Raw genomic sequence first — 26,109 nt, forward strand, 5'->3', positions numbered from 1 at the left:
TGAACTATGAATGTAACGACTTAATTATATGAGTGCGTTACCAAAACCGGTGTTGTTAGTCAATTGTGCGGCATGAAACAACGCAGGTGAGTCAGAGCCCTTGCATCATGTGCTTCCATCAGGCTTTGTATGAAGCCATAAAATGAGCCAGTAATTACAATCAAGAACGTTGAGACATTATGTGGACATAAAACATGCAGGACAGTGATCCATGAAAGTTTATGATTTGACACCAATATACAAGGGATGGAGGGTTCCCATTGTGATTTTTATTTTATGATTTTTTATAATCAAATTGATTATTGTTATAGAAATTATGAAATATGCTTTAATGTAAAGCGAGTTCCAACAGTTACAGATCATATATGAAGACTTTTAGAGTTTTCCCAACGACTTTTACGGCTGATGGACCCTAAAGGCCATTATTTGATGTGGGAAAAAATTAGGACCAGATATTACTCTTTGGCCTGAGACTAAGCATGGTGGAGGGTTGAGGAATGCACAGTCTGCGCCACATCTCTCCCAAATCCCAAAACCCCCGAGGATCAAATACAAGGAAACTTTATGGTTGCATTGCTTCTGGTGCCTAATTAACATTGTCTACCAAACTGATTCACTTCATTGTCAAAGAAAATGAATCGTTAGTTGTGACGGGATGCTGCAAGGAAAGCTCATTCCTGTGAGGTCACACTTTTGCCTGCTGGTTTTGTTTTGTCTCATTCACGCTTTCCATTAAAATTGCAGCAGATCGTAGAGCAGAACTCAAACCTGACCTGACAGATCGGGTACGAAACACACGAAAACGCCAGAAAATCACTTGAGAGCACTCTTTTTGATATATACAGTATATTCGCACTGCGCCCTTTGGGGATCCGGATGCCTTCCCACACTCACCTCTCCTCCGTGGCCGTCAAAGATCCCAAAAATGGACGGGTGAGTCTTGTTCACGATGTCGGTGAGCACATCGAACCGGTCCTCCATGTGGTCTCTCCGGCCCTGGATGGAGTACACGGCCACATTGTTGCTCTTGAACTCCCAGGTCTTGGAGAACTCCGCGTCCAGGACGTCCAGCCCGCCGAACCGCTCGTTCTGCATCATCTCGGCCACCTTCCCCTTGACCATCTTGACCGCATCCCGGCTCGACTTGACGATCGTCTTCACTTCGTCCGTGTGGAAGAAGTAACTCCAGAGGGCCAGGCTGATGCACAGCAGGAACAGGGTCTCCGGTCTGAGCAGAAAATAACGCATGATCCGACCTAGCAGGGACAGCAGGGTCATCGTATCCTCTATCATCTAATTGTTTACATGCAGGAAATCGCGGCAGGTTGTGTGTCGCTCGCCCCCGCCGCGGATTTCACTCCATCGTCGCGATCGGTTCTGTCGCGGCGGAACTGGCACGTTGACACCGGGGGGACATTCAGAAAATCCGTGCAGTGACTCAACGGGGGGGCACTTTTCACTGCATTTTCTAACCGGGACCCCCGCCGGCCCGAGGGAGGGGAGTGAGGTGTCCGCGTACCGCACCGCAGCTCCGGATGGTTTCCTTCTAGCACGCAGCCCCGCACTGAGCCTCCTCCAGCGGCTTGACCATCAGAGACGCGTCCGAGAGCCCCGACACCCCGGACCGAGCGATCAGATCGCTCCTGTTCGGACCTGACAGGGAGCCAGAGGGCTTGCTGGAGCCGACTCGTGGGCAGATTCCCTCCGTCCGAAGTCCTGAAAATAGCGGCGTGAGTAGGAGCTCTCACATTCCCAGCTGCCACACTGGCTGCGACTCTCCGCGGCCGCGTCTCTAAACGGCCCTGCTGCATTCAGGGACGGCTCGGAAAGATGCGCTCTGGAGTCACAGGAGATTCCTGCATCAACTCCCTCTCGTTTCTCTTTTTAGGCCATGAACGATAAAATGACGACACACAATAAAGGACCTAACTGATGGTTAAAGTAAATATAAATTGTTTGTATTTTATATATTATTGTATAGTTTATACCTTGATTATATGTGAGAAACATCAGAACTCGAATCAGAAATATTTTGTTACAAGAACTTCCCACATGGATTAATAAAGTAATTCTGATTCTGATTTTCTATAAACAATCCTTATTAAAAATCTCAAAGTTACACAATTATCAAAGTAAAACAACCAAAACTTAATACAAAGTCAAATAAACTGCAAAAGCTACAAAAAACTAGGAGAGATACAGTGCAACTAAACTTCATTCAGAAAAGCCTGTAAAGTCAGTGTACAGTTAAAACACCATTGTGAAATTTGCTTGTGTAACACCAAAATTTGATCTTTCAAACAACCGAACAAACAATCTACACCAGTACAATAACATACACTGTCGTTAAAAAAGAGTCTATACATAAATATACATTAAGGTTGTATAACTGTCAAACTAATGTTCAAAGTTCTTTTATTTCCATGCCTTATTGTCAAACCTTATCAAATCTCAAGCAATTTCAGGACCATAATGTTAACCCAGAAAAATAAACACAAGCTTCGACAAAGCAAAGCCATAAGAAAATTAAAATATTGGTACATCTTCCAGATAACTTCCACCGTATCTCTTATGTGAATTTTATTAATTATTGTTACTCACTTCATTAATAATATATACTTTTTCATGTTTTTTTTCTTGTGCAGAATTTCGAAATACTATACTGTTGTATTGCTCCCCCACATAAAAAGTGTTCTTCAAAATGTCATTACTACTGTCTCGTAGTTTTAAGTTGAGCATGTATTTGACAGGAAAAGAAAACGTATACTCTCTGTTCCCCTGCAAATGTCTCTCATAAAACACGTCTTATTGTTTTCTCCTTTAGCACTTTTGAACTGATAGATAATGCTGCGTGTTGAGTTTGTATGTTCAGACCATGCACTTTAAGCAAATTGGTTATTCTAAATGGCTAAAAACGTGATAACCTGCTGAATATTTTGATGAGTACAAGGACAGCCGCAACACTAACGTAACCTTGAACATTCACTCAACCCCTCAAACATAATCATTTAATATAATCCCCGTTTCTGACATTGCTCGTGGGTAGGAACAGCGGGGCAGGACAAACGGGACTTCCAGCTATAAAATTTCCTACTGCACCTGAATGCAACCTAAGAACAGCCATACTACAGGTGCACGCAGAGAGAAAAACCTGAAACGTTAAAACCACACTCTTAACTTTTGAGAATCCAATAAATCATGTCAGTAACCCCACAGCTAAATATGCTACTGGATTTCCAGCTGCACCAAGTTTATAACAACAAACCTATTTGTAAGTGATTACTGTAATATCAAGGGTAGTCTTTGTTAGATAGTTGGAATGGGAGTAGACGAGGCAAAAACCAAATTTATCTAAACATTCTGGAGTCTTACGAAAGTTGCTGATCATTGCATGGAATTGTTTACACTTGATGCAATAAACCGGGAGTCATGTAATATTCCAAGGCCTGGGAGTAAGATGAAAGAGAGATCAATAACGATGAACAGTTCTTTATTGCATCCAGTTAATACAAGTTGACATGGCAACATAAAAACAAAATCACACCCATTTTTGATAAATAGATAAATGCTAGATTACCTCAAAGCAATGTTTATCACAATTATTTATGACCAATAATGCCACGCAATTGCTTTATAGTATATATAATAAAACAAATAAACAAACAAAGAATGTTGATATAATATATGGAAAGTGATGACAACAGAGCGAGGTTGTTCATCACACTGAAGAACAAACACTTTGTTTATTGGGTTTTCCAACAGCTCATGCAACAGTTATACAAAAGTACATTTAGTCTGTTATAATCTTAGTAAAAAGACAACATCAATAGAAAGAGCAAAACATAGCAAAATACAAACAAAGCACACAGAGAAACCCCTCCAAAACAAAACAAAAACTAACTAAACTAAATAAAATAAAATAAAATAAAATAAAATAAAATAAAATAAAATAAAATAAAATAAAATAAAATAAAATAAAATAAAATAAAATAAAAAGTTACAAAAAACACATCGGTCATTAAAAAAAGAGAAAGTTGACTAAGTTAAGACATGCACCTTGGCCCACCTTGATAAATATATATATATAGTTATAATTATAGTTATAGTTATAGTTACACACTGGTGTAAATGACTTGCATTAAAAATATAACGTCAATGTATTCAAAGAATTCTACTCAGGCGAACCAAGAAGACAGCCCCGGGTCCTACAGGACCTCATCGTGGCTCCTCGCTGTGAAAAACGTGGAGGATTTTCCTGGATGGGTTGTTGTGGATTTCACATCTCGGTTATTATTGTGAGTTCTGTCATCGCTGCCTTGTTGCTTTGGTTGTACTCGAACACTTTAGGATGACGATTGCTGGTTGTTTCCTCACGAATATCTCTGAGTCACTCGCTAAACGGGTCTTTAGCATGCGATGCTAACTGTCTCATGGAGACGGAAGAGCATCAACAGCTCCCCTTTACTTATAAATGTCAATCTTTACAATAACGCTGTTCTTACCTCGGATCAATGAACGTATTTCAAAGTCTGAGAGCAAAAACTACACTAATATTTCGTCCCTTACTGATAAAACAAACTTCACAGTTCTGACCTAGCTACACGCTTACATTCCGTGTTGTCATAATGGCCTTGTTGCTCTCTAAACTTCTGTTGCGTTATATTCACATGTCCTGTGTTCGTCTTCAGAGATCGCCGGGCCACGCATTCATCCACTGACACACGGCTGTTTGAAGATTGCAGCCATGGAGTACATGCAGGCTCCTGCCCCAAGCAGTCAAGGAAACATGTAAGTTTTATGTGACTATCACCATGTGTTTGTTTCAGATCCAAGGAAAACACTCGTCTCACCAAGATAGACCCTGCTAATGCAGGACTTCCTGACAATGAGATGTGGATTTTTACTTGTCAATGCTGAGTTTCCAAAATCATCAACACAACGGACTGTCCCTCATAAGCTTCTAGCTTTTAATCACTTTCCATGATAAACTATGTGCATGTTGCGGTTCAAGTTCCAGCTTATGGTTTGTGTAACGATTCAGAAGTCAGATTGAAGCTTTATTTTCATGCTATATGTTACACATCCTGGAGTTATATCTATGTAGATATCTTTCTGTTTGGTAATTTATAGGAGTCCTTCCCTTAAGCATTGCTTGCAAACTTACTGAAAGAAACTTTACAAAACTGCAGGCGTCTGAATTGTCATCAGAATAATTTTAAATATTCTTTCAAGTGAACAGAAACTTGGTGATTAAGGGCGCGTTCACATTTCCTAGTTTGATCTGGATCAGAGTTCTCTGGCGACAGACCGTTTTGTTTGGGCGTCTCGAACGCGCCCCTGAACTCTGACCTGGAACTAACAAGTGATTTCTGGTTCCCTTGAAAACATGGGTCTCGGTTCTCATGCAAATGGTCTTTGTAACAGGCGGGGTGAGGGGACGTGACGTGGAGCGCAATGCATCCTTGGTAGTAAATAAACAGACGGCGGGGCTTCTGGTTTCGGTCAGGATCAATCAATTCGGCCGTGTTTCTTCTTTACTTCCTCTCTGGTCAGTGTTTGTTCTGAGCGACAGCGCCCCCAAACCAGCAGTTTTTCAGAGGGTTTGATCCGATCCCAAAGGTGCTGCTTGAACACCACCTGAACCAGATGAAGGTGTGAATGTTGGTAGTTGTCATGAAGGCCATTTGTTGGATCCGAAAATTGTACATGAATACAGCAAAACATACAATTGTGTTTTTTTCAGATATCAGCAAAACAATTTAAAAATGTGTCGCTATTTTGTCGCTACCTTCTCCCTGGTGTACATTGTGTTCAACAGCGTAGTTTATAGTGGTGGTGCAACAATCCTGTCATATTGTTCAACATTATTTGGGCCATATTGATTCAAAAATGACCAGACTACCTGGATGTATGTCCTTTAGCTTTGACGGCCAGTCTGCCCCTGACGAATGTCAGATGTCATCCTCATCAAAACTTCCATAATTTTTCTTCATGGGTGTTTTTTTTTTTTTTTTTTTCCCCCTCTTCAGCTTGTGTTGTACCTGTGGCGTCCCCATTCCTCCCAACCCAGCCAACATGTGTGTGGCCTGCCTGCGGACTCAGGTCGACATCTCTGAAGGAATCCCCAAACAAGTCACAGTGCACTTCTGCAAACAGTGTGAACGGTTAGTTTGTACAGCACAATACACACACTATCTCATTTTTCTTGTTTAGAAGGAGTGAACAGGTGGTAAACTAGTTCTGGAGTGTCAATACTCTTTGTTTTCCCCGCAGGTATTTACAGCCCCCAGCCACCTGGATGCAGTGCGCTCTGGAGTCCAGGGAGCTTCTGACTCTTTGCTTAAAAAAACTGAAGAGCTCCATGACTAAAGTAAGTCTGAATTGGTGTAATTGTCTCCAAAATGAAGTTAAATTGACATCACAGGTTGAATTTCAAGATATTCAGTGTTAAGTTTTGGGCATGTGGTTTATATTCAACATGCTGAGATGTATGTTTTAGGGCATACTTATTTTCTGCATATTTTAAAGGTAAATAGTGCAATACTTAGTGCCATGCCTCAAAAACATAGGCAGTGGACATACTGACCAAATCCTGTTGAAGGAGATTCCTGGACGTCGTAAAGATGAACGTGGAAATGGTTGTAAGAGTGGTGGAGGTGGGGGATAGGGTGTGATGCAGGGAGATTATCCCCATTGGCGACCCCTGAAAGGAACAGCGTAAAACAAGAAGTTCGAAACACACAAAAAGCCAAATTTTTGCAATTATGGCAAGTGTTCCTTTTTCCTCTTTTTTGTTCCTGTAAAAACACTCTGAATTCTACCGACCATTATGAAAAGCGCTGTGAAAATGAAGATAGATTATAAAAACCGTGCATCCATCCCAAGCATCTGATTAGTCTTCATAATATGGCCTTTTCCCACCACTGTGTGTGTGTGTGTGTGTGTGTGTGTGTGTGTGTGTGTGTGTGTGTGTGTGTGTGTGTGTGTGTGTGTGTGTGTGTGTGTGTGTGTGTGTGTGTGTGTGTGTGTGTGTGTGTGTGTGTGTGTGTGTGTGTGTGTGTGTGTGTGTGTGTGTGTGTGTGTGTGTGTGTGTGTGTGTGTGTGTGTGTGTGTGTGTGTGTGTGTGTGTGTATGTGTGTGTGTGTGTGTGTGTGAGTGTGAGAGAGATCAGCGGGAGCTCTCTGCCACTCCGTCTATTGAACAGCACCTCTTCTCCCTCTCAGGTGCGTCTCATTGATGCCGGCTTCCTGTGGACAGAGCCGCACTCCAAGAGGATTAAGCTGAAGCTGACCATCCAGAAAGAGGTAAGCAAACGGAGCAGGAGTGATAAGTGTGGGAAGGTGACATTCAGACTTTGTTAAAAACCTGTTTAAATATGCTTAGAGGCATTTAGTCCAAAGGTTATCAGGCAGTTGATTCCATCTGTTTTGCCGTCTGTTTCTGTAAGACTGCTTCCTAAAAGGTGATTTGTTGGGATAGCCTCACGGTTTGAAATCCAGACATTGTTAACATCCAAAGGACGAACAACTGATAGGTGTGTTTTTAGCTGAGTGCTGTGACTTTGTCTTTCCATTGGCTGTCATCTCATCTCCTTGACCTTTAGCGAGAACCCGAGTCCCAAGCTTATCAGAGCCAACACCTTTGTCTGTGCTTTTGGGGGATTCTTTATAATGCTGCATTCTCGATGGCTGTCAATAGTCTTTTCTTTTTTTTCCCCCCTCTCTCTGAACAGCTTGATCCATAGATTTGAAGAACAAAGTGTTTGTCTTTGTTTGTGCTTGAGGTCGAGCCTCAAGATATAACGTGTTGCTGCCCTCGCCTCTCCAGGTGATGAACGGCGCGATCCTGCAGCAGGTGTTTGTGGTGGAGTTTGTCGTGCAGTACCAGATGTGTGACGACTGCCACCGCGTGGAGGCCAAAGACTTCTGGAAAGCCGTGGTCCAAGTTCGGCAGAAGGTTGGTGTCTGGCCGTCTCCGCTTACACTTGAACTGGACTCACATTTGCTGCCATTTCAACAAGACGTCTGATGGTATCTCCATGCTGCATTTGAGTTGATATGTTCTTAAATCTCCTTCTCCACAGGGCTCTTTTTCTTGAGCAGGAAATATAACCCCTAAAGTCATGACTACCCAATTGTAGATGAAATGATTTACAACCGTTTCCTTGGAATTGGGATTCTGCGTTCTATAAATAATCACACTCATTTATCTGAAAAGTGACAACATAAAAAGACAATAGTCCCTGATGTGTGGCCTGTCTTTACCTTGAATTGAGCATCACAAGGGGACGGACTGATCACAACTTCAGTCTTTTCTTCTCTTACTTGAAAGAACATTTGAAGTATCTGCAGCTTTATCTCATGCTGTCAAAGGTTTGGGTTTCTCTTGTTTTGACCCACTTTGATTAATGAAACATTTGTTTTGGAGGAAAGTAGAATCACTACTTTGAATGGAGTTAAAACAATTTGAATCTCAGTGTTTTGCAGTTTATTTTCCGAAAGGTGCCGTTAAAGCTCAATACAGGTGGGGTTTTTGATGAATCGGAATTTAAACTCTTTATAGGGAACTTCTTAAAGGTCTTGGAATGTGATCATATTGATCATGGGATAAAGGGCTAATCGAGAGCGTGTTTTCACCTTTAGGCCATTATAAATTATAGTACCGTATTTTCACGACCAAAAGGCGCACCGTACTAAAAGGCGCAGTCTCAGTTATGTGTGCCATTACTGCATTTAACACACACATAAGGCGCACCTGCTCATAGGGCGCGGGTTCCATGCCCACACTTCGCCCTTTAACGTTCTCATGGTGTCCGCATTACAACAACACACGCACACAAGCATACAAGTGTGCGTATTTAAAAATAGAGCGGGAGCAAAACTGAGTTTGGTTGTGCTTTATTTAAGTATTGATTACAAAGTACTAACATTTTTTTTACCTGTAATCGTCATCAATCAAACCCATCGAACTCCTCATCCTCTGTTTCTGAATTGAACAGCTGCGCTAAATCTCCATCAAACATACCAGGTTCATTTTCTTCACTGTCAGAGTCACTTTCCGTGCCGTGCGGCTCCTTGGAAATGATGCCGGCTTTTGCGAAAGCTCGAACAACAGTGCCAGCAGACACGCTAGCCCAAGCATCTACAATCCATTTGCAAATTGTGGCGTAACTCGCCCGGCGCTGCCTTCCACTCTTAGTGAAACTGTGGTCTCCATCGGTCAGCCATCGCTCCCACGCCGCTCGCAGCCTTACTTTGATCGGCCGGTTCACACCGATGTCCAGCGGAAATGTTCAATTTTCATTTCTTCTGCTAGCGTTACTGCTTTTAGTCGAATGGTGACCGTCGAAACGCTTCTCCCACTCGTTCTTTGTGCGATGATCCACTGCTCGAGTCTTTCCTCCAACTCGGGCCACCTCGCCTTATGTCCGCGGAAACTCAGCTGCGTCTTCTTCACCTGTCGGAGCTCGTTTTCCAGCTTCCTCCACTTGCGAACCATCGATTCATTAATCTTAAATTCTCTCGCGGCTGCTCGATTTCCATGTTCCTCCGCGTAGCTGATGGCCTTCAGTTTAAACTGTGCTTCATAAGCGTGTCTCTTCGCCATTTTCAGGGTTGTTAAAACAACGATGTTCTGCATAACGCACATACCCGTTCATTTATATACAATCCACGCCCACACTTCCCCCTTTAACGTTCTCATGGTGTTCACTACTACGTCCGCTTTACAACAACAACACACACATAGGGCGCACTGCACCATAGGGCGCGCCGCACATTTTGAAGAAAATCTAAGACTTTTATGTGCGCCTTATAGTCGTGAAAATACGGTATGTAGCGTCTCAGTCCGTGTAGCTGAAGGTTGCAGGATCGATCCCCCATATGTTGACGTGTCCTTGAGGAATTCACTAAACCCCACATTTCTCTCAATGGGTGGATTGAGCACCTCGCACAGTAGAGGAAAAGCACTACAAAAATAAAGTCAATTTTCCATAAAGGAGGTATCAAACGGACTGAAATTGCTGAGAGCTTATCAGTTAAATTGTGCTCTCAGCCATATATAATTTCCAAGTGGATTTCTGTAAAATGTCCAGAATCTCGTTGACACAGCTCATAGACCACTTTGAGCCCGACAATACATTCATGCAATAGCTTTATTTAGGGCGATTTGGCCTATAAAAAAAAGACGTGAGTGATAATTGCAATTGTCGAATCACCTGACCCCTCTATATCGACTTCAGAAATGCGCTATTTGAAAACCCCGGGTTTAATGCTTCAGTTTATTGTTGGATTTCGATTTCAACTAACATGAAATGTGTCACTTCTTCCACTTTCTGCTGCTCCGTGTCACCTTTGTTGTCTTTTGTTTATCTGCTCATGTTGCCTCCATGTTACTTCACATTTCTTAGTTGTTTTTTTTTGTACAAACCAAATCAGTGGGTATACATGCAAAAAAAGACATGAAAGTATTGGAGAGAAATAAGTTCAATAGGATTTCTTATAATCAGATAACTGTTATGTAAATGGGCTCGATGTGTCGAGATGTGGAGGGATGATTATGTGACCAAGATGTTTCTTATTTTCAACAGACTCTTCATAAAAAGACATTCTACTATTTAGAGCAGCTCATCCTGAAGCACAAACTCCATCAGAACTCCCTCAACATCAAAGAAATCCACGGTGAGTCGAATTCTTTTTTCTTTTTTCTTTTTTCTTTTTTTTAATGAATGGCAGTGTGCATGTCTTGGAGGGAGGGGAGGAGGTTTCTTTAGTTGTTGCCCAATTTGTTCTGTAAAGCGGGAAACTTTTTGCCTCATTTGTCAGGAGTGAAACTAAGGTGGATTAGAAGGAGGCAGAAAATAATGAGGTGCTGAGGGTTAATCATCTCTCCCCGTACCGAACACCAAGTCATGCATGCCTGTCGCCGGCGCCAATCACGCCACACAGCTGTCCTCATGTGGGCCTCAGAAGGGGCCGTGCATCTAATCAGGGTTTTGCAATCAAAGCAGGTTTTCTCTCCCGGTTTCCTGCAGTGCAAGTTTGCCTTTTTTTGGCAGTGTCAAGTACCTTACTGCTACTCCATACTCTCACTGACACACACTCTGCACACCCAGTGTCTGCTCGGCAGCAGCCGCTCTCTGTGCTCTGGGACGGGGCTTTGGCTTTAATGTAAATCATCTCCATGTCTCGGCATGACTTAAAAGCTTTACTGAGGTTACAACATGTGGCTGCCACATTGTTCTTCCATGTGCTTCCTCGTGTGCCTTGCGTATGTGTCGACCGGCGAAGCACGTCGGTGATGAATTTATTGGCCCAGTGTATTTGATGGTATCGCTCTTCTCCCTTTTTAGATGGGATTGATTTCTATTACGGCACCAAGCAGCACGGTCAGAAGATGCTGGACTTCTTGCAGTGCACCGTGCCCTGCAGGTGAGCATCACTTCGGTCTGTGGCTGTGAAAACACCGGATACAAGATCAGTATTCATCGCTGCATGTTCTCGGATGTTATGTTTCCATTCAGTGATATAGATTGAAGAAAGTGTGGACATAATTTGTTTCCTCTTGGTTCTTTGTGGTTTTTAATGATTGCTCTGATTAAATGTCTATTATAATCCAGTGAAATCTATTTGCTGTATTTACTTTTTGTGTGCTTAATGTATTCATCAGACAAAAATGAAAAAAGAGAGTGAACTCATTCAGACCTCCTGACATGTTAAACTGCTCAATGTGCTCCTCTTATCCATGAACATGGAGCGTCTTACTGCATTTTAACCCCTTTTACTCTCAGGATTTGTCCGACTTGGACTCTGCTGTGTCTGTGAATAATGTATGAGGTAATAACAAAGGCTTTCTTTTCATTTCTAAAGGTCAAAGACATCCCAACGTCTCATCTCCCATGATATCCATTCAAACACGTACAACTATAAGAGCACCTTCTCTGTAGAGATTGTACCTGTCTGCAAGGTATGCACCATCAGGTTTTTCATGAGCGCGTCACTGTTTTCAGCCGGGAATAATTTTTTCTCTGATCAGAAAATGCAAACTTGGCATGAAATACTGTTAAATATCCTCTTTCCACCCGTATTATAAACTTGGTTTGTCTAGAGGGACCCTTGGACTGTACTGGATAAATAGCAGGATATCAGGACTAATAAAGAGAGGCCCTTGGACATTTAAGGCATGTTTGTGGACTCCAGTGAGAAATGGGAGTACCCATTTTGTGCAAACACCACATTGTGAGGCCACAGGCCAGATTCCAACCTCCATCCTCCTGCTGTGAAGCACCATGCTATCCCCCTTTTTAGAAATTCAACTTTTCACTTGAAAACCTAATTAATTTGTGACAGGGCACCTAAAAGCCGCAGAGTCTAGCTTATTTCTGCAAATTCAGCTACAGCTGGAGCTTGTGACTGCTTTTCTTGGACTGTGTTTTATAGCAACTCTGCATAGTGACGATCCAAGGATTATCTGGTTTAGTTAGTGCAGCTTTAATCGCATATTTTCACTGCTGCCATTCATCCTTACTGTATTTCTGCTTATCTCATTGCACAAGCCAGAAATGTAATGTTCCTTCCAATGTTTTTGTTTTAGTTAAACATTATTTTTAGATATTAGTTCTTATATATACAAAACTTCTATGATTTTTAAAATTTTTGACTTTTAGAATAAGTGACTAACTGACATAAGTTTGAAAAGATTCCTGTTTGTGTTTGTCATTTTCAATAGCTGCATAATCCTGTTTGACATGTCGCTTTAGTCTTTAGTTTCAAATAGCAAAAAAAAAAAAAAGAAAACCTATTACAATGGTTTTCACGGCATATTTGAATGATGGAGGGCATGCAGAGTCACATTCAATGAATTAGAGGTTTTTCTTGAAGGGGGGGGAAAAAGCTCTTGTGTCTCATGTCGCAGGTTTAAAGTCGTTCACTCTCTCCTGAACCTCAGTTTGACCTTTATGCGTCCGTGTCTGGTTTCCAGGACAATGTGGTGTGTCTCTCACCGCGGCTGGCGCAGAGCCTGGGGAACATGGGTCAGGTCTGTGTGTGCATCCGTGTCACCAGCACCATCCATCTGATTGATCCCTCCACCCTGCAGGGTGAGTATTCCTACAGCCAGACGTTTAACAGGTTCCCCTGACACCGAGCTTCAACTCTGAATCTACCCTGGTGGGACTGAGGTCACAATATCTTGACAACCTGACTGGATGTGTTGCGTACTACACTCACAGCGTTGCAAAGCAAGCAACTGGTAACTTCCTCAATCTATTTCGTGTCGATTTTCAGTGACTAAGTCCTTCCTGATTTGAGTTTTGCACGGCAATTTAAATGAACACGAGTCTAAAAAGTCCCGTCTTCATTTTGAACTAGCAATCCGTTTCCTTAATGGAGGTAGATAATTGACCTGGTCTTGGAAGCGGAAAATGTGTGGACCTCCATGATCTTGATGAAATGTGCGACGTGATCTAAGCACTCAAGTATTTAGAAAAAAGCTCTAAACTTTGTTTACGCAGACTTTAACAGCACGATTTGGAATTTCCTTTTTTTTTTTTTTTTTTTTAGAAACACAGCCACATAATTTATGACTCGGTCTCAGTAAGGCTTTGGCAGCTTGTATAACGGAATCGCTCAAGAATCCATCTTGTCTGCCTCTAAGTTTCTGAGCTTTTGCGTGAATCTGTGTCTTTCAGTTTGATCAGCAGCTTTGGATCTTGTGAGAAGTGAGCGATTACTAAATTCTTTACCAATGAAACTACTTGGAAGTGCTGGTCCTGTGAATTATTGATCTGATGGGATGAAATCGGACCATTTTAGATGGGAACAGATGGACGGATTCTTGGCTGTTTTGATGTCACAACACATCTGGCATGTCCTGTTAGTGTTCAACATGAAAAGAGCATCTTGTTTACAGCTGCAGTCAAATGATTTGACCTCAGTTTGGTGACCACGTGTTCATCGTAGTGGTCCAACCGAACTGCTTCCTCCTGCTGGCAGGACATGAATTCTCTGTAACTCATCCATATTTTCAGTTTCAGGTGCATAGTGTGCGCCGTCATACCGAAATCTTTGTATCTGGAGGCATTTAAAACTAATACAAGTACAGAGTCCATTGGTGATGATATGCTTCCTGTGGATCCGGTGCAATCGCTCACTGTGTGAGAGGCCGAGACGCTCGGCAGTTAAATTCTGACATTTCCAGCCAGCACACACGTTTTTGATTGCTCTTCAAAGAGCTGGCTATTTCTGTTACCAAAAGCTTTTCTGAGCTGGCTGCAGAGCAGAAACGGCCCCAAGGCTGCCGAGCACATTCAGCGGCGGTTGGCAATTAAGTCACGTATTAGAAAATGTGTGTTTCTGTTTATCTGCTTGAGGTTTATTTGCAGCCGAGACAAGAATGGATTTTTCCCGTTGAGTTTATTTGAAGTGTATTAAGGATGAAAATGCATTTTCAGACAAGTGGGATTCCTTTTATTTTTAACCCTTTCAGATAAAAGAACTAAAATGTCCGATTTTGTTTTGCTTTGTTGAGTTGAGAACAGGTCAAATGTTTAATTGGTATTATGCTCATGAGTTCCCGAGTTTTACGGTGAATTCTATGAGAGTCATCCTGTTAATAATAGATGTGTGTTATTATGTTGCTCACTAGTTGCCGAGGTGGATGGAAACACATACTGGCGATACCCTTTCAACAGCCTCTGTAATCCACGTCAACTGGAGGAGTTCATAGTTATTGACTTGGACATCATCAGGAACCAGAAGCTTGGTGCCGGAGCTGGCATGAGATCCAACAAGGTGTGTGTGTGTGTGTGTGTATGTAACAGATTGCATTGTGGGGGAACATTGCTCTTTCCTTGGAAGCAAAATCAATGGCAAACCATTTCATTATCCTTCAACCGGTTTGTGGGAGTCGAGCCAAAATGACAAACACCGTGTCGTGTTTGTTTTGGTGGCAGTAAAGTTTGCAGGTTCCTCTCGCTGCCGTTCTCTCGCTCTGCTATTATTGATACAACTGTGTGGAGAAAGTGGAGAAACGGGGGCGTTAATGTATTTTCCTTCATGTGCGTGTCGCAGCACACCCTGGCTGAGGTGTGGGTGCAGAAAACCTCTGAGTTGGACACCAGCCAGCAGTATCACTGCCGCACATTCCTGGGACACCTGCTGAACATCGGAGACCTGGTGATGGGGTGAGCACGGGAGGGGCTTATGGGTAGTTCACATGTTGGTCACATCCCTCATGTGACACTGATTGAATCGATTTACTTTCACCCTCTTCAGGTTTGACTTTGCCAATTCCAACATCAACGATGAGCACCTGAACAAGATGAACCCGCACCACCTTCCTGATGTGGTGAGACACTTGATTTATTGAACTGCTCCGTTAACTGGAGAGTTTTGATGTTTATTTCTGACTTGATGAACACTGACCCCTGGTGGCAACATGGAATATTATTTTATAGAGCTATCAGAATAAATGGGATCTTTGCATGTAATTGCTTTGACAAAAGAAAACATAGGCCGCCTTTTGTAACTTGCTTGATGTGGACGATCGAAGGTGTTGATCAAGAAGAGCTACGACCGCAGCCGGAGGGTGAAGCGCAGGAACTGGAAACTGCAGGAGATGACCAGAGACCGTGAAGGCATGGACACCGATGATGAGAGGTAAGACAAGGAGGCTCATGAGGAATAACTTCAAAACACTGTCCTATTGCCCATAAATTTTGCTTTTAATTTAACATTATTAATACGTCCGTTTACAGTGTCTTTAAATGCAGGCTAAAGTGTAGGCCTGGGGTAAATAGGCGTTCAGCGGCATTGGGTCATCGCAACGAGTTCTGCTAATTAATGTGTTTTTAGACAACAGTAAAGCTCCAGAGAGGTGTGCTGGACAGACCACATTTACTCTTCTCTTTGTTTGTTCTTCACAGATTATGATTGTAATTGAAAATGTAAAATGACACAAGATATATGATTTTATTGTGAAATGGCTCAGGATTGTATTCAGCTAAGGAGCTGTTGTGTCATAAATCAGTTAAATATTTAGTTATTAGATTAAAATTGTCATGTGAGGTTGTGTATGTTTTAACACATGGAAATGGGAAACTTGATTTAGTTAGAAAAAAAATAGAATTTGTGCAAAACAAAACTCAACAGAAATGTATGTAAATTAAATATTTTTATTTGTTTTACCATTTTCAGACTAAAAATGTCACAGAAATAAAATGTTTGCTACACATAGTCCTAAAGCACTCTTCAAACGTTTTGTGCAACTTAATGAAATCTCACAAGTAAAAGCTCTTTTAAAAAGACGGAACAGAAATCGGTCTTCAGTGTGACCACCCAGCCCGCCTGGGCTGTTGGCTCTCCTACTTTGCTCCTACAAAGCTAATTTGAACACATTTTCTGTTCTTCATTGAACTTGAGGTCACAGAGTTCTTGAGTCGTTGCCAGCTGACTGAACGAACACAGAGGCGGAATATCACACACATTCACTCTTACAGGCTATGAAAAATCTTCTTTTTTTTAATCGGAGGAAATACTTGACGGAAGCACATGCACAAGGAGATCATATCATCATGCAAACCCCCCAAGCTGAACCCGTTCTCAAACCTTCTCATACAACTGCATCACTGCAAAGCCTGAAACTTCAAAAACTAAAAAAAGAGAAACTGAAAACCGTCAAAGGCGATTTAGTCCCTGCGGGTTCTTTGTTAACCTGTGAAGACTTTTTATTTTTTTTTGCCAAAGATAACACAGATGCCTCAAGAGGGGAAAGTACCAAAAATGCATAAACTTCAGATGGTGACCGAAGGCAGGATATGGTGACTAGTTTATGTGCCAAAAGAGCCAGATATCCGCTGAATGTCTCGTCCTGCCAGATGGCGTCTTTGTTAATTTGTTTTTCTGCCCTCAGACAATACCAAGACTTCCTGGAGGACCTGGAGGAAGATGAGGCTCTGAGGAAGAATGTCAACATTTACAGAGGTGAGCAGCTGGTCACTTTCCCCCTTCAATGATACGCCGAGAGATTTCACATGTTAAGAGTTTAAACTGAGGTTGCTGTTGAGGACAGCAGCTGCTCAGGCTCCCGTTGGCGCTCGTTTCCAATAGTTTATTGCGGATTATCGACGGCAGAGTTCATGAGCAGGTGCTGTGACTTTTTCATTTCAGACGCATCAAAGATCCCGGTGGAGAGCGACACCGACGACGACGGCGCGCCTCGTATCTCCCTGATGGAGATGATGGAGGAGCTCAGTCTAACAGATGCTACAGGAGGAGAGGGCGCAGACATGATGACGGAGTAGACTGGTGTCGTTTTATACGATGCCCTCTCTGCGACGCACAGGACTGTCGAAGACGCATGATACAGTTACACACATCTGATTTAGACGTGAAGACTGATCTAAACATCCCGTGGTTTTCATATTATGGTTACATGAATTAAAACTATTCAAATACATTTGCCGGATTTGACTTAAGAAAATGTATTGTTCCACTTTGTTGTCATAAACTTTTGGAACAATGTGAACATGCATTTCATATATTTCACTTAAAATAAATCTATGATCTTTAAGATGACTTAATTGATCTTTCTATGCTTGTTTGGAAAGTTTCATGTGCGATGCTGCGAGTATCCACCAGAGGGAGCGCTGCACCATAAACAAATGGGATTGGAGTCAGTCAAATAGTCCCACTGGCAGTAAACAGTCTGTAAAAAGTGTAATTTGGTTACAGTGGGTGATATTCAAATACTCTGGGCTTTTTAGCACCTGCTCTGATGAGTCGAGACCGGAGCTCCAAATGAGATTGAAGCGAATCGTAGCCGTGTCCTCAGATGATCTGGAGTGATGAGAAACGGATGCAAATGTCAGTGATGCGAAGTGGCACATTTTACAACAAGAAGTTTTATTCAAACTGCAAACACACAATTATGCTGTCAAATCGGGAGCTTTTCAAAATGCTATTCTCCCATATTGAGGAAGGGGGTGATACTTTGTAGTTAAATGATTGGTTATATTTCAATATTTGCAGGGAGTTTAAACAAAATTCTGAAAAGTAGAAACCAAAGTATACTATTGCCAGTGTTTTGGATCGTGTTCATGAATACAGTGACGACACCCAATTATTCATTAGTCTGCTTTACAGGCGCATCTCAAACAGATTAGAATGATACTAAGAAATTATTTCATTCATTGAAAGTCTCATTCAACCTAAACTGAATTTTTAATTTTTTTTAAATTCTCTATTTAGTTTAATCTCTAGTTCATATATTGTGTGTTTAAAAAAATGTAAGGCTTTTTAAAAATGTTTTCAGGTTTCTGATCTCAGGAAACTGATCTTAAGTATCTGGAAAAACTTCAAAAATAGTGGCGATATTGGAAATATCAAGAATTGTTTTTCAGATGACTCGAGGGTTCGTTCATCCGGTTTCTGGGCCGGTTGTGCAGAGCTCCCTCCTGATTGTCTTTCTCCAGTCTGAGATGCCAGAGGAACGTGCAGTCTGTGCCACTTGTTTCACATTTTAACTTGAAGAGGGCGGAGGAGAGCCCGTTTAGTTTTTCGCAAAACCTGAGCTGGTGGTGAATGGTAATCAGATCTACTTGGGAAAGTGAATGAAGTGAGTCCCCTCTGTGTGTGTGTGTGTGTGGGTGTGGGTGTGTGGGTGTGGGTGTGTGTGTGTGTGACCGTCTTTGCATATATACAAACCGAGCCCTTGTGACTGACACTCTTGATGTGTAGTTTAAAACCTCACTTTCCATGAATCAGAAGTCCTATGTTGTTAATATGAGGGAGCACACTGTTTTGTTTTATTTAAATTTCCACATTAGTGGGAGCTCAGCAGGTCAGGACGGAGGGTAATTTCAGTCCAAGTGTTTGTCAAAGCCCAGCTCAGTGGGAGAGGATGTGTTTTTGTAGAGCCTGGCCTTTTCAAACCAGACCGCATCCTTCTGACACAATCGCAGAGTGTATCCAGGCGTAAATGGTGTGCCATGTCGGCACTGCCTGTGTTTATACGTCAATAATGCAGTGAAGGAACTGAGCAGGTCAGCAAAGCTCACAGTTCAGAGATAAGATCGTCCTTAAACACATCTCAGATTGTACCTAAGTTTTGTTTCTTTTTCACACGCGTGTTGGTGATCCCAAGTGGATGTTTTGACACACAATGTATGAATACATTCAACGGGCATGGGTAACGGACGATTCTGAAAGCCACCAGAGGACCAAAGTAGGACGGAGCATGTTTACTACAGGAAAATATATTGGGTCCTGTAAATGGATCAAAAATTAATTCCAAATCTGATGGAGATTGACTCCGACTCTCATCGCCACTGAAACTAGTATATTGTTGCAAAGACACTGGGTTGGCGGTCGTGAGTTCAGCCTGTATGTTGTATGTTAATGTCTTGAATACAACGAATATATAATTATATACCATTACGATCTCCGTATTTTCAACATAATTCTGAACTCTGGATGCAGTAGTTCACAAACGTTTTGTAGTGATACTGTTGAGCTCTCCAAGTGCAAATACTACGACCAATACAGTGACTAAAACGTATCTGATTTGCTATGGACATGAGGATAACTCCATCAACTCGAGCAACCTTATGCTTTTAAACTCATCCTAACAAGGTGCAACATCACTATCTCACACAAATACAGCAAATGAGATCATGAAGAATTACAGCAGTTTTTTATTAATCAGCTATAGGGGAAAGATGAACTTATTTTGAATATGAATACATTTTTTTGTATTCTATTAATAAATTAACAATATTACATATTTAGATTTTGGTCCACATACCACTGATGTAAGTGGATGGTGGGCATTCTCCCCCAAAAAATCATTGCATGACTTAGTAAAATTTTATTTCATTTTTAATTGGCAATCATGATTTAAAAAAACAAAACAAATGGAGAGTGTAACTATTCAAATAAAACATACGTTTTCTAAATATATATTATTGTAAGTATAACGGAAAAAAATTTAAATAAGCATTTTATTTTTCCCTCTTTAGTCAGAGCTTTGCTGGGGTTTTTTTTTTTGGTGAGACTCCTGCTTTCAAGGCCCCAGAAGGGAAATAATAAACGCCACCCATGCAGGGCCCGAGGAAACTGAAGAACAAGCCAGGGCCCCTCCTACCCCACCCTACCCCTCACTGGAAGGACACAAGGCTACACAGCAGGGCAAAGCAATGCCCCCACACAAGATTAGATGAGCTATGGTGCAACACCATCACAGTTATGTGGTTTGTAGATGTACATGTACATGAAGGCTTCATAAAATGTTTCTTATTGCCTGTGGCTCCCAATATACGTCAACAACAATATCTTATAAAGTTTAAAAACACCAGGAAAAGCTGTGATAGGGTTAGACACAGCAGATTCTGCCTGAGAGTTTAAGGAGCGGAGGGAGGGCGCAATGTGGTTCAAGCTCCGTAAGGGGGGGGCTCATCCTCCCCCAGAGAAAACCCCTGATATCAGACAGAGCTAGGTATTTACATGATGAGTGACAATGTGAAATGCATTCCTATTCCTTCCATGTGTGGCTCCTTTCAGTGGAGTTGAATCAAGTGCAGCTCCTGGATGTGTCTGAGTTTGCGTCCTGCAGCAGCGGCTGTGTGCGTCACGGCGGCTCGCTGCAGCAGAGCTGCGGCATCGTGCTGGGACACATGCACGGAGGATGCGACGCGCACTGAAGAAAGTTTAAAGATGCCGCAGCGGACAGCGGACAACCCCCATAGCTGCAAACAAGACGTCACCTCCTCTCGCGCCTCTGATGCAAAAGGCTATTTCCTTTTGACTGCGTAAATACGCACGCACACACTCACACACACACACACACACGCGCGCGCGCGTGCGCGCCCCATGCGCCCAAACCGTCCGTCACTCCACCTGCATGACCTGTGAGCCAGGTGAGTCGTGTGTAAGCGCCGGTAGTGGGTGTGGTGTCGTTCTCACAGTGTGTGTGTGTGTGTGTGTGTGTGTGTGTGTGTGTGTGTGTGTGTGTGTGTGTGTGTGTGTGTGTGTGTGTGTGTGTGTGTGTGTGTGTGTGTGTGTGTGTGTGTGTGTGTGTGTGTGTGTGAGTGCAGCATATAGAGCCAGCGGGCAAACCGGAGAGGCAGCTTTTGGTTTACACCAAGCAGCGGAGCGGCAGCGGGACGCGGGCTGCAGCGCGTCCTCTCACCTCTCTCTCATTATTAGGTACCCAGGCGACCTGACGGCGGCTCCCGAGGTGAGTCTAAATGTCCAGACCAGGCTGCTACGGGTTCTCTCTCCAGGGCTGCTTCTCCCCCGCGTCTATTTACCTTATTAAAGAAATCTGAATTAATTAGTCCTAATTATTGCTGAGTGCACACAGTTGATGAGCCAATTCAAACAATGTGGATATGAAGTTCTTTCCCCTTTTTCTTTTTTTCTGTTTTGCTTATCATTATTGTAAACTTAATCAATTAAATAATCCAACCAATTAAAATAAACACAAACCTTTCAGTTATTGAGTGGGAACTATTTTATCAAACTACTAAAAACTTTCCGCCTGTGATAACTTAAACACTAATAATGATTTTCCCCACTGAGGGACTTAATTCCGTTGCATCCTGTAGTGAATGAGAAGATAGAGATATTCCAGATGTTGAGAAGAGACCCCCCCCCCCCCCACCCCCTCACCAATGGAGCAACTTCACATTAACTTTTCTACCAAAAACTGGACAACTTGCAATAAATCTCAAATCTGGAATGAACAGTGGAAATCTGTACTCAAGTTCAACAACCGTTAAACTGCTTATACTTCAACCGAATACAATTAGAAATGCTGTTTAAACATACTGAGGGAGAAGTACTTTTTGGTTGAAACTACTGGTTTTGTTACCACACTTTCTTACCGGGATTAGATTTATTTTAACAATAAATAAATATCCAAGTTTGATGCACTTTTCTCCAAATAACAAACATGTTATTCTTTCCCCTCTGTTAAAAGCATACAGTGTAAAAGCATTTGTTATTATATTAATCCCTGGTGACTACAGTCATCGTGCGAGGGGACATATTTCAATTTGGTGTTATTTTGCAGATATAGACCTTCTGTAGGCTGTGGGCTTCTCTTCTGAGGGGGCCTTCCTCTTTCCTCATTAGGCTTACCTGGCTCAACATAGCATATGTTCATTTGTAGGCGTCCCGTGTGTGAGTGAAGTGTGCACAGAAAACCTGTGAGGACTGTATGAAAGTCATGTGGGACTCCAGGGTTTAATTTCTTTCTCTGCTCAAGCAACTGAATCCTGTTTTCACAAGGCCTGCTTGATTGCCCCCTCAGGGCAGTGGTGGGGTGGGTTTAGAGGGGCTGAGAGGGCTACTCCAAATTCCCCATCCTTGCCTCCCTATTAATAAACACAAAGAAAAAAAAGGATAGATGATTTCTGAATGAGTGTATAGAGTAAGACTGTCGTTTTGTGTACGTTATAAACCAGGGTATAGGGGATTTGTTCTCTAGTACAATTACTGTTACATTACTTCATTTGCAAAAGCAAGCATCATAAAAAACATAGTCATGTAAAGGTGCAAAGTACTTAATTCAAAAGACTCCAAATGTATTAGTTACTGTTTAACTGTTGGATGATTCAGGGCATCCTCAATAACACATTGGATTCAGTTTATCTGCATTAATCATCAAAGAATGTTTCTCATACCAACACAGTATATCATCTAACACTGTTCTAACTGCTTTTGTGAACAAATGTAAATCAAGTTATTTCATGGTGATTCTGAATATCAATCATTCTAAATATGAACTCAAGTTGTGATGATTGGTAGAGAATTATGATATTCAAACTAGATTATACATTATATGAAGAAAAATACATATTGTGATTGATCTGTATGTAATATTTTTCACCCCTGGCAATAAACTCATGAAGCTTGAAGTTTTGTACATGTCTACAGTCCTTTTTGGAGACAACTTGTTTAAACTGCTGATTTTTCCCAATTGAATTTCTTTTAAAAATCTTTTTTTAAGGGATTGATTTGTGCCTCACGGTGCACTTTGGAAAGCCTTATAATAATAATGATAATACATTTCATTTGGAGGCTTATATTTTACTTGACTTAAACTGAGAAAGTTACCTCACAGCAGTGAATAGTTACACTATGTTTCTGCAGTGATCTGCATCTCCAGGGTGTCATCAGGTTTGTAGCCACTAATTAGATCCAAAATCTCCAAGGTCCAGATACATTTCATTTTAGACCATCTGTTTTCTCTTAAAGTTGGGTTGTTAGGAAATGGACCAAAGTCTAATGAATTTGTTTTATTTTTTTTATTTGCGTTGCAGATTAAAAGGCAGATTTTCAGTATTTATTAACATTTGATGTTGATTTTCAAAGGGAAATGTACTAATTTGTTGCTCACCGATTTCAATAACCAGCATAACACCGCAACTTATATTATATTATATTTGTTCTCAGGGTACTACTTTTACGATCAGGTGTGGAAGAACAGCTAAAACAGTGAGCTGGAATCTGCAATTTCTTTACTTAGTTTACAAAGTATTTGTTGTTTCTGTCCATTGACAAGCATCTTTTCCTGACAAATCAACAAACGGACAATGAATAGAGTAGCATGAACCTGTTTTGAATCGACGACTGCATTAACTTGCGTTACTAACCACGAGTGACAGTCATTTGTTGATACTTGAGTACCTCCTGTGAAATCAAATTCAGCACTTGTAGTAGTGATACTTTGCATCGCCGTCACATCATTTTATTCTTACACTTTCAATTTCTCAACCTTCCCACTTCATTTCTCTTCGCACCAGCCTGCAGAATGACCTTCAAAAACTTGAGGGAGTACCTGGCTTGGATGTACTACCAGTACCTGCTCATCACCGGCATCTATGTCCTGGAGCCGTGGGAAAAATCCATCTTCAACTCTATCCTCTTTTCTGCCATCGCCATGGTGATCTACACCTCATATGTCTTTGTACCCATCCATGTGCGCCTGGCGCTGGAGTTCTTCTCCGGGATCTTTGGCGGGCAGCCTGCGAGCACCGTGGCCCTCATGAACTAAGAGAGCGCGGAGGGGAAAAGAGAGAGAGCGAGAGAGAGAGAGAGAGAGAGAGAGAGAGAGAGAGAGAGAGATAGAGATCAAATGGGTGGATTAGCATGAGTCTGAGAATCATTTCCCCCCCTCGTCACCCCACCCTGAACCTCAGCCGTCACCTCAGCAAATCAAGACTGAAAATATGGAGATCTTAATGGAGCCGTCTGGAAATCAGGGCCTTACTATCTTCTTTACATCCTGCACCCTCCGGCCTTACCCCGTGGTATTAGACAGACAACTGTGCATCGCTTTCACACCCTCCCTGTGAAATGTTGTGTGAGATGTTCTCGGTCCTGTTTTTAATTTTTTATTTCTTTATATATATCTATATATATAATTCTCACTGTGTGTCCTGTGTGAGTGCAGTCCCCCTCTGGGATTTGCATGATAGGGTCATACATGTGTGGCAGATTTGCATGCTCGCCTTACGACAGAATACACCTTGACTTTTTTCTTTCTGCCATGCTCAGAAAGCTACTGTTTTTAAAAGGGCATTCCACCAATTCAAACCATCCTTTTTTTTTTTTTTCTTGTAAAAATGACTTATCGGTGAAAATTTAGAAAAGAGCATACTCATGATCAAAGTAGCCAAGCAACCAGACACGATAATACTGCTGGGGGTATATCTGGATTGTTTCCCACTCAGGAAGTGTCCAACGTCAATATTTGGTACATTATAATGACTTTTTATGTCATCCAAACTTCTACAAATGGACACGTCAACTGAGGGTTGAAAATGACAGTTTTAGTGGCTCTGTACATGTCAGGGATTAAGTGAAAGGATGCATGACGTCACTGCTGACGACAAAGAAAACTATAAATAGCTCATCACATGTTGTGAATACAGGTGTGTCTCAAACAATTTGAATAGAATTTAAAAAATAAAATAAAACTTTCCCTTAATTTGATTCAAGCATTGAAATGTCTGTATATTTTATATAAACTTAAAAATGATCATTTTAAGTTGTGATTAAACAAACACAAATTTACAGGATTTCAAAATATTTCTTAAAATCAGTTGGTTTTCCTATGTTTTATTCAGAGGCCATAATTGTCAGAATTGGAAAAAAAAGGAAATAACTGACAAGATAATTGACATTTCAAATGATATTCAAATTCTTTGAGGTGCACTCATGAATGAAATATTCAAGATACTTTGTATAAAATCGAGAGTCTGACTCTCGTTCACAATTTGACCAGAGTTTGTATGTAAATCTGGCAAAGTGTCCTTTTTTTTAGTGTGTGTCCATGTGTTGCATCCATGATGCCGTGTTACTGATGATTGTTAACGGCTCTCTCACATACTGTGTGGCGAGTGAGTGCTCAACACTTCTGATTTTCAGGTGACGTTGCTGGTTTGTCAATGGTTTTAAATCAGAGCCACGCTCACCTTTTTGTTGCGTTAATGCACTGTATTGCTAACTTGTGTGGCACATTACACACCCCAACGTGTAGCTGAGGGAACGTCCGAGCTATGCGATTAATCTTAAATTGTCCTTATCAGAGCTGTGACACACAATGTGTCCCAAGCCTTTATTTACTGATTTACCAGTCAAAGTGAGTCATAAAACAAAATAACAGCAGATATGTGCTGAGCCTTCTTTTTATCTGCTTTTTTTTTTTCTTTTTCTACTTTTTTTTAAACTCTTGATATGTCAGGAAGGTGTACTCTGTATGAGCAAATATTGATACAACGCACCTTTGACTTTTAGGCTTGGTTTTGTCGGTTTGCTCTGCAACCTGGAGAGTTAAGGCACAACTGTTTCCTGTCACATTGACAACATAAACCCACCGCGGGCAAATCGACCCGGGTGGAAAGCTCAGGGGTGTCAAACTGATTGTAGTTCAGGGAGCACGTGTTTAATGAAATCAATATATCCTATCGATAACAACAACTCTTAAGTTTTTAATTTGCTTAGTGACCTGAAATCACTTTTTCAAAAGTGCAGTCTCGTTTTACTCATTTTACTCGACTCCCACTCAGATTGATGATTCTGCGCAGCGTGAATGTTTCCCCCCGTA

At 41.7% G+C, this 26,109-nt stretch overlaps 3 protein-coding genes across 3 annotated transcripts in view; 2 read left to right on the plus strand and 1 right to left on the minus strand.

Annotated features, from left to right (window-relative positions):
- ppm1lb (protein phosphatase, Mg2+/Mn2+ dependent, 1Lb) overlaps nucleotides 1–1,786 on the minus strand; it is a 53,722-nt gene extending 51,936 nt beyond the window's left edge. The window contains exon 1 of the mRNA XM_080459962.1: nucleotides 895–1,786. Within this exon, the coding sequence (XP_080316088.1) occupies nucleotides 895–1,293 (399 nt within the window). The 5' untranslated portion in view covers nucleotides 1,294–1,786. The remainder of the gene's footprint in view (nucleotides 1–894) is intronic.
- Nucleotides 1,787–4,198: 2,412 nt separating this feature from the next.
- On the plus strand, nucleotides 4,199–17,597 carry nmd3 (NMD3 ribosome export adaptor). Its single transcript, XM_080458956.1, has 16 exons — nucleotides 4,199–4,295; nucleotides 4,689–4,788; nucleotides 6,030–6,164; nucleotides 6,274–6,370; nucleotides 7,224–7,304; nucleotides 7,828–7,956; nucleotides 10,589–10,679; nucleotides 11,351–11,429; nucleotides 11,868–11,964; nucleotides 12,979–13,096; nucleotides 14,644–14,789; nucleotides 15,069–15,181; nucleotides 15,273–15,345; nucleotides 15,550–15,656; nucleotides 16,909–16,979; nucleotides 17,166–17,597. The coding sequence occupies exons 2-16, from the start codon at nucleotides 4,745–4,747 to the stop codon at nucleotides 17,297–17,299; spliced, it is 1,515 nt and encodes a 504-aa protein (XP_080315082.1). The 5' UTR covers nucleotides 4,199–4,295; nucleotides 4,689–4,744; the 3' UTR covers nucleotides 17,300–17,597.
- A 6,214-nt stretch (nucleotides 17,598–23,811) lies between these two features.
- Nucleotides 23,812–24,054, plus strand: sptssb (serine palmitoyltransferase, small subunit B; the record flags this gene model as incomplete). Its single annotated transcript, XM_080460274.1, has 1 exon — nucleotides 23,812–24,054. The coding sequence occupies one exon, from the start codon at nucleotides 23,812–23,814 to the stop codon at nucleotides 24,052–24,054; it is 243 nt and encodes an 80-aa protein (XP_080316400.1).
- Nucleotides 24,055–26,109: the final 2,055 nt, after the last annotated feature.

Source organism: Lipophrys pholis (assembly GCF_963383615.2).
Source record: "Lipophrys pholis genome assembly, chromosome: 3".
NCBI lineage: Eukaryota > Metazoa > Chordata > Actinopteri > Blenniiformes > Blenniidae > Lipophrys > Lipophrys pholis.

What these genes read in the sequence shown, in the direction of transcription:
- nmd3 (XM_080458956.1), top strand. Translation starts at nt 4,745, where the DNA reads ATGGAGTACATGCAGGCTCCTGCCCCAAGCAGTCAAGGAAACAT. An exon ending in CAGTGCACCGTGCCCTGCAG is followed by an intron (nt 11,430 to 11,867) that starts GTGAGCATCACT and finishes TCATTTCTAAAG; the next exon opens with GTCAAAGACATCCCAACGTC. An exon ending in GAATGTCAACATTTACAGAG is followed by an intron (nt 16,980 to 17,165) that starts GTGAGCAGCTGG and finishes TTTTCATTTCAG; the next exon opens with ACGCATCAAAGATCCCGGTG.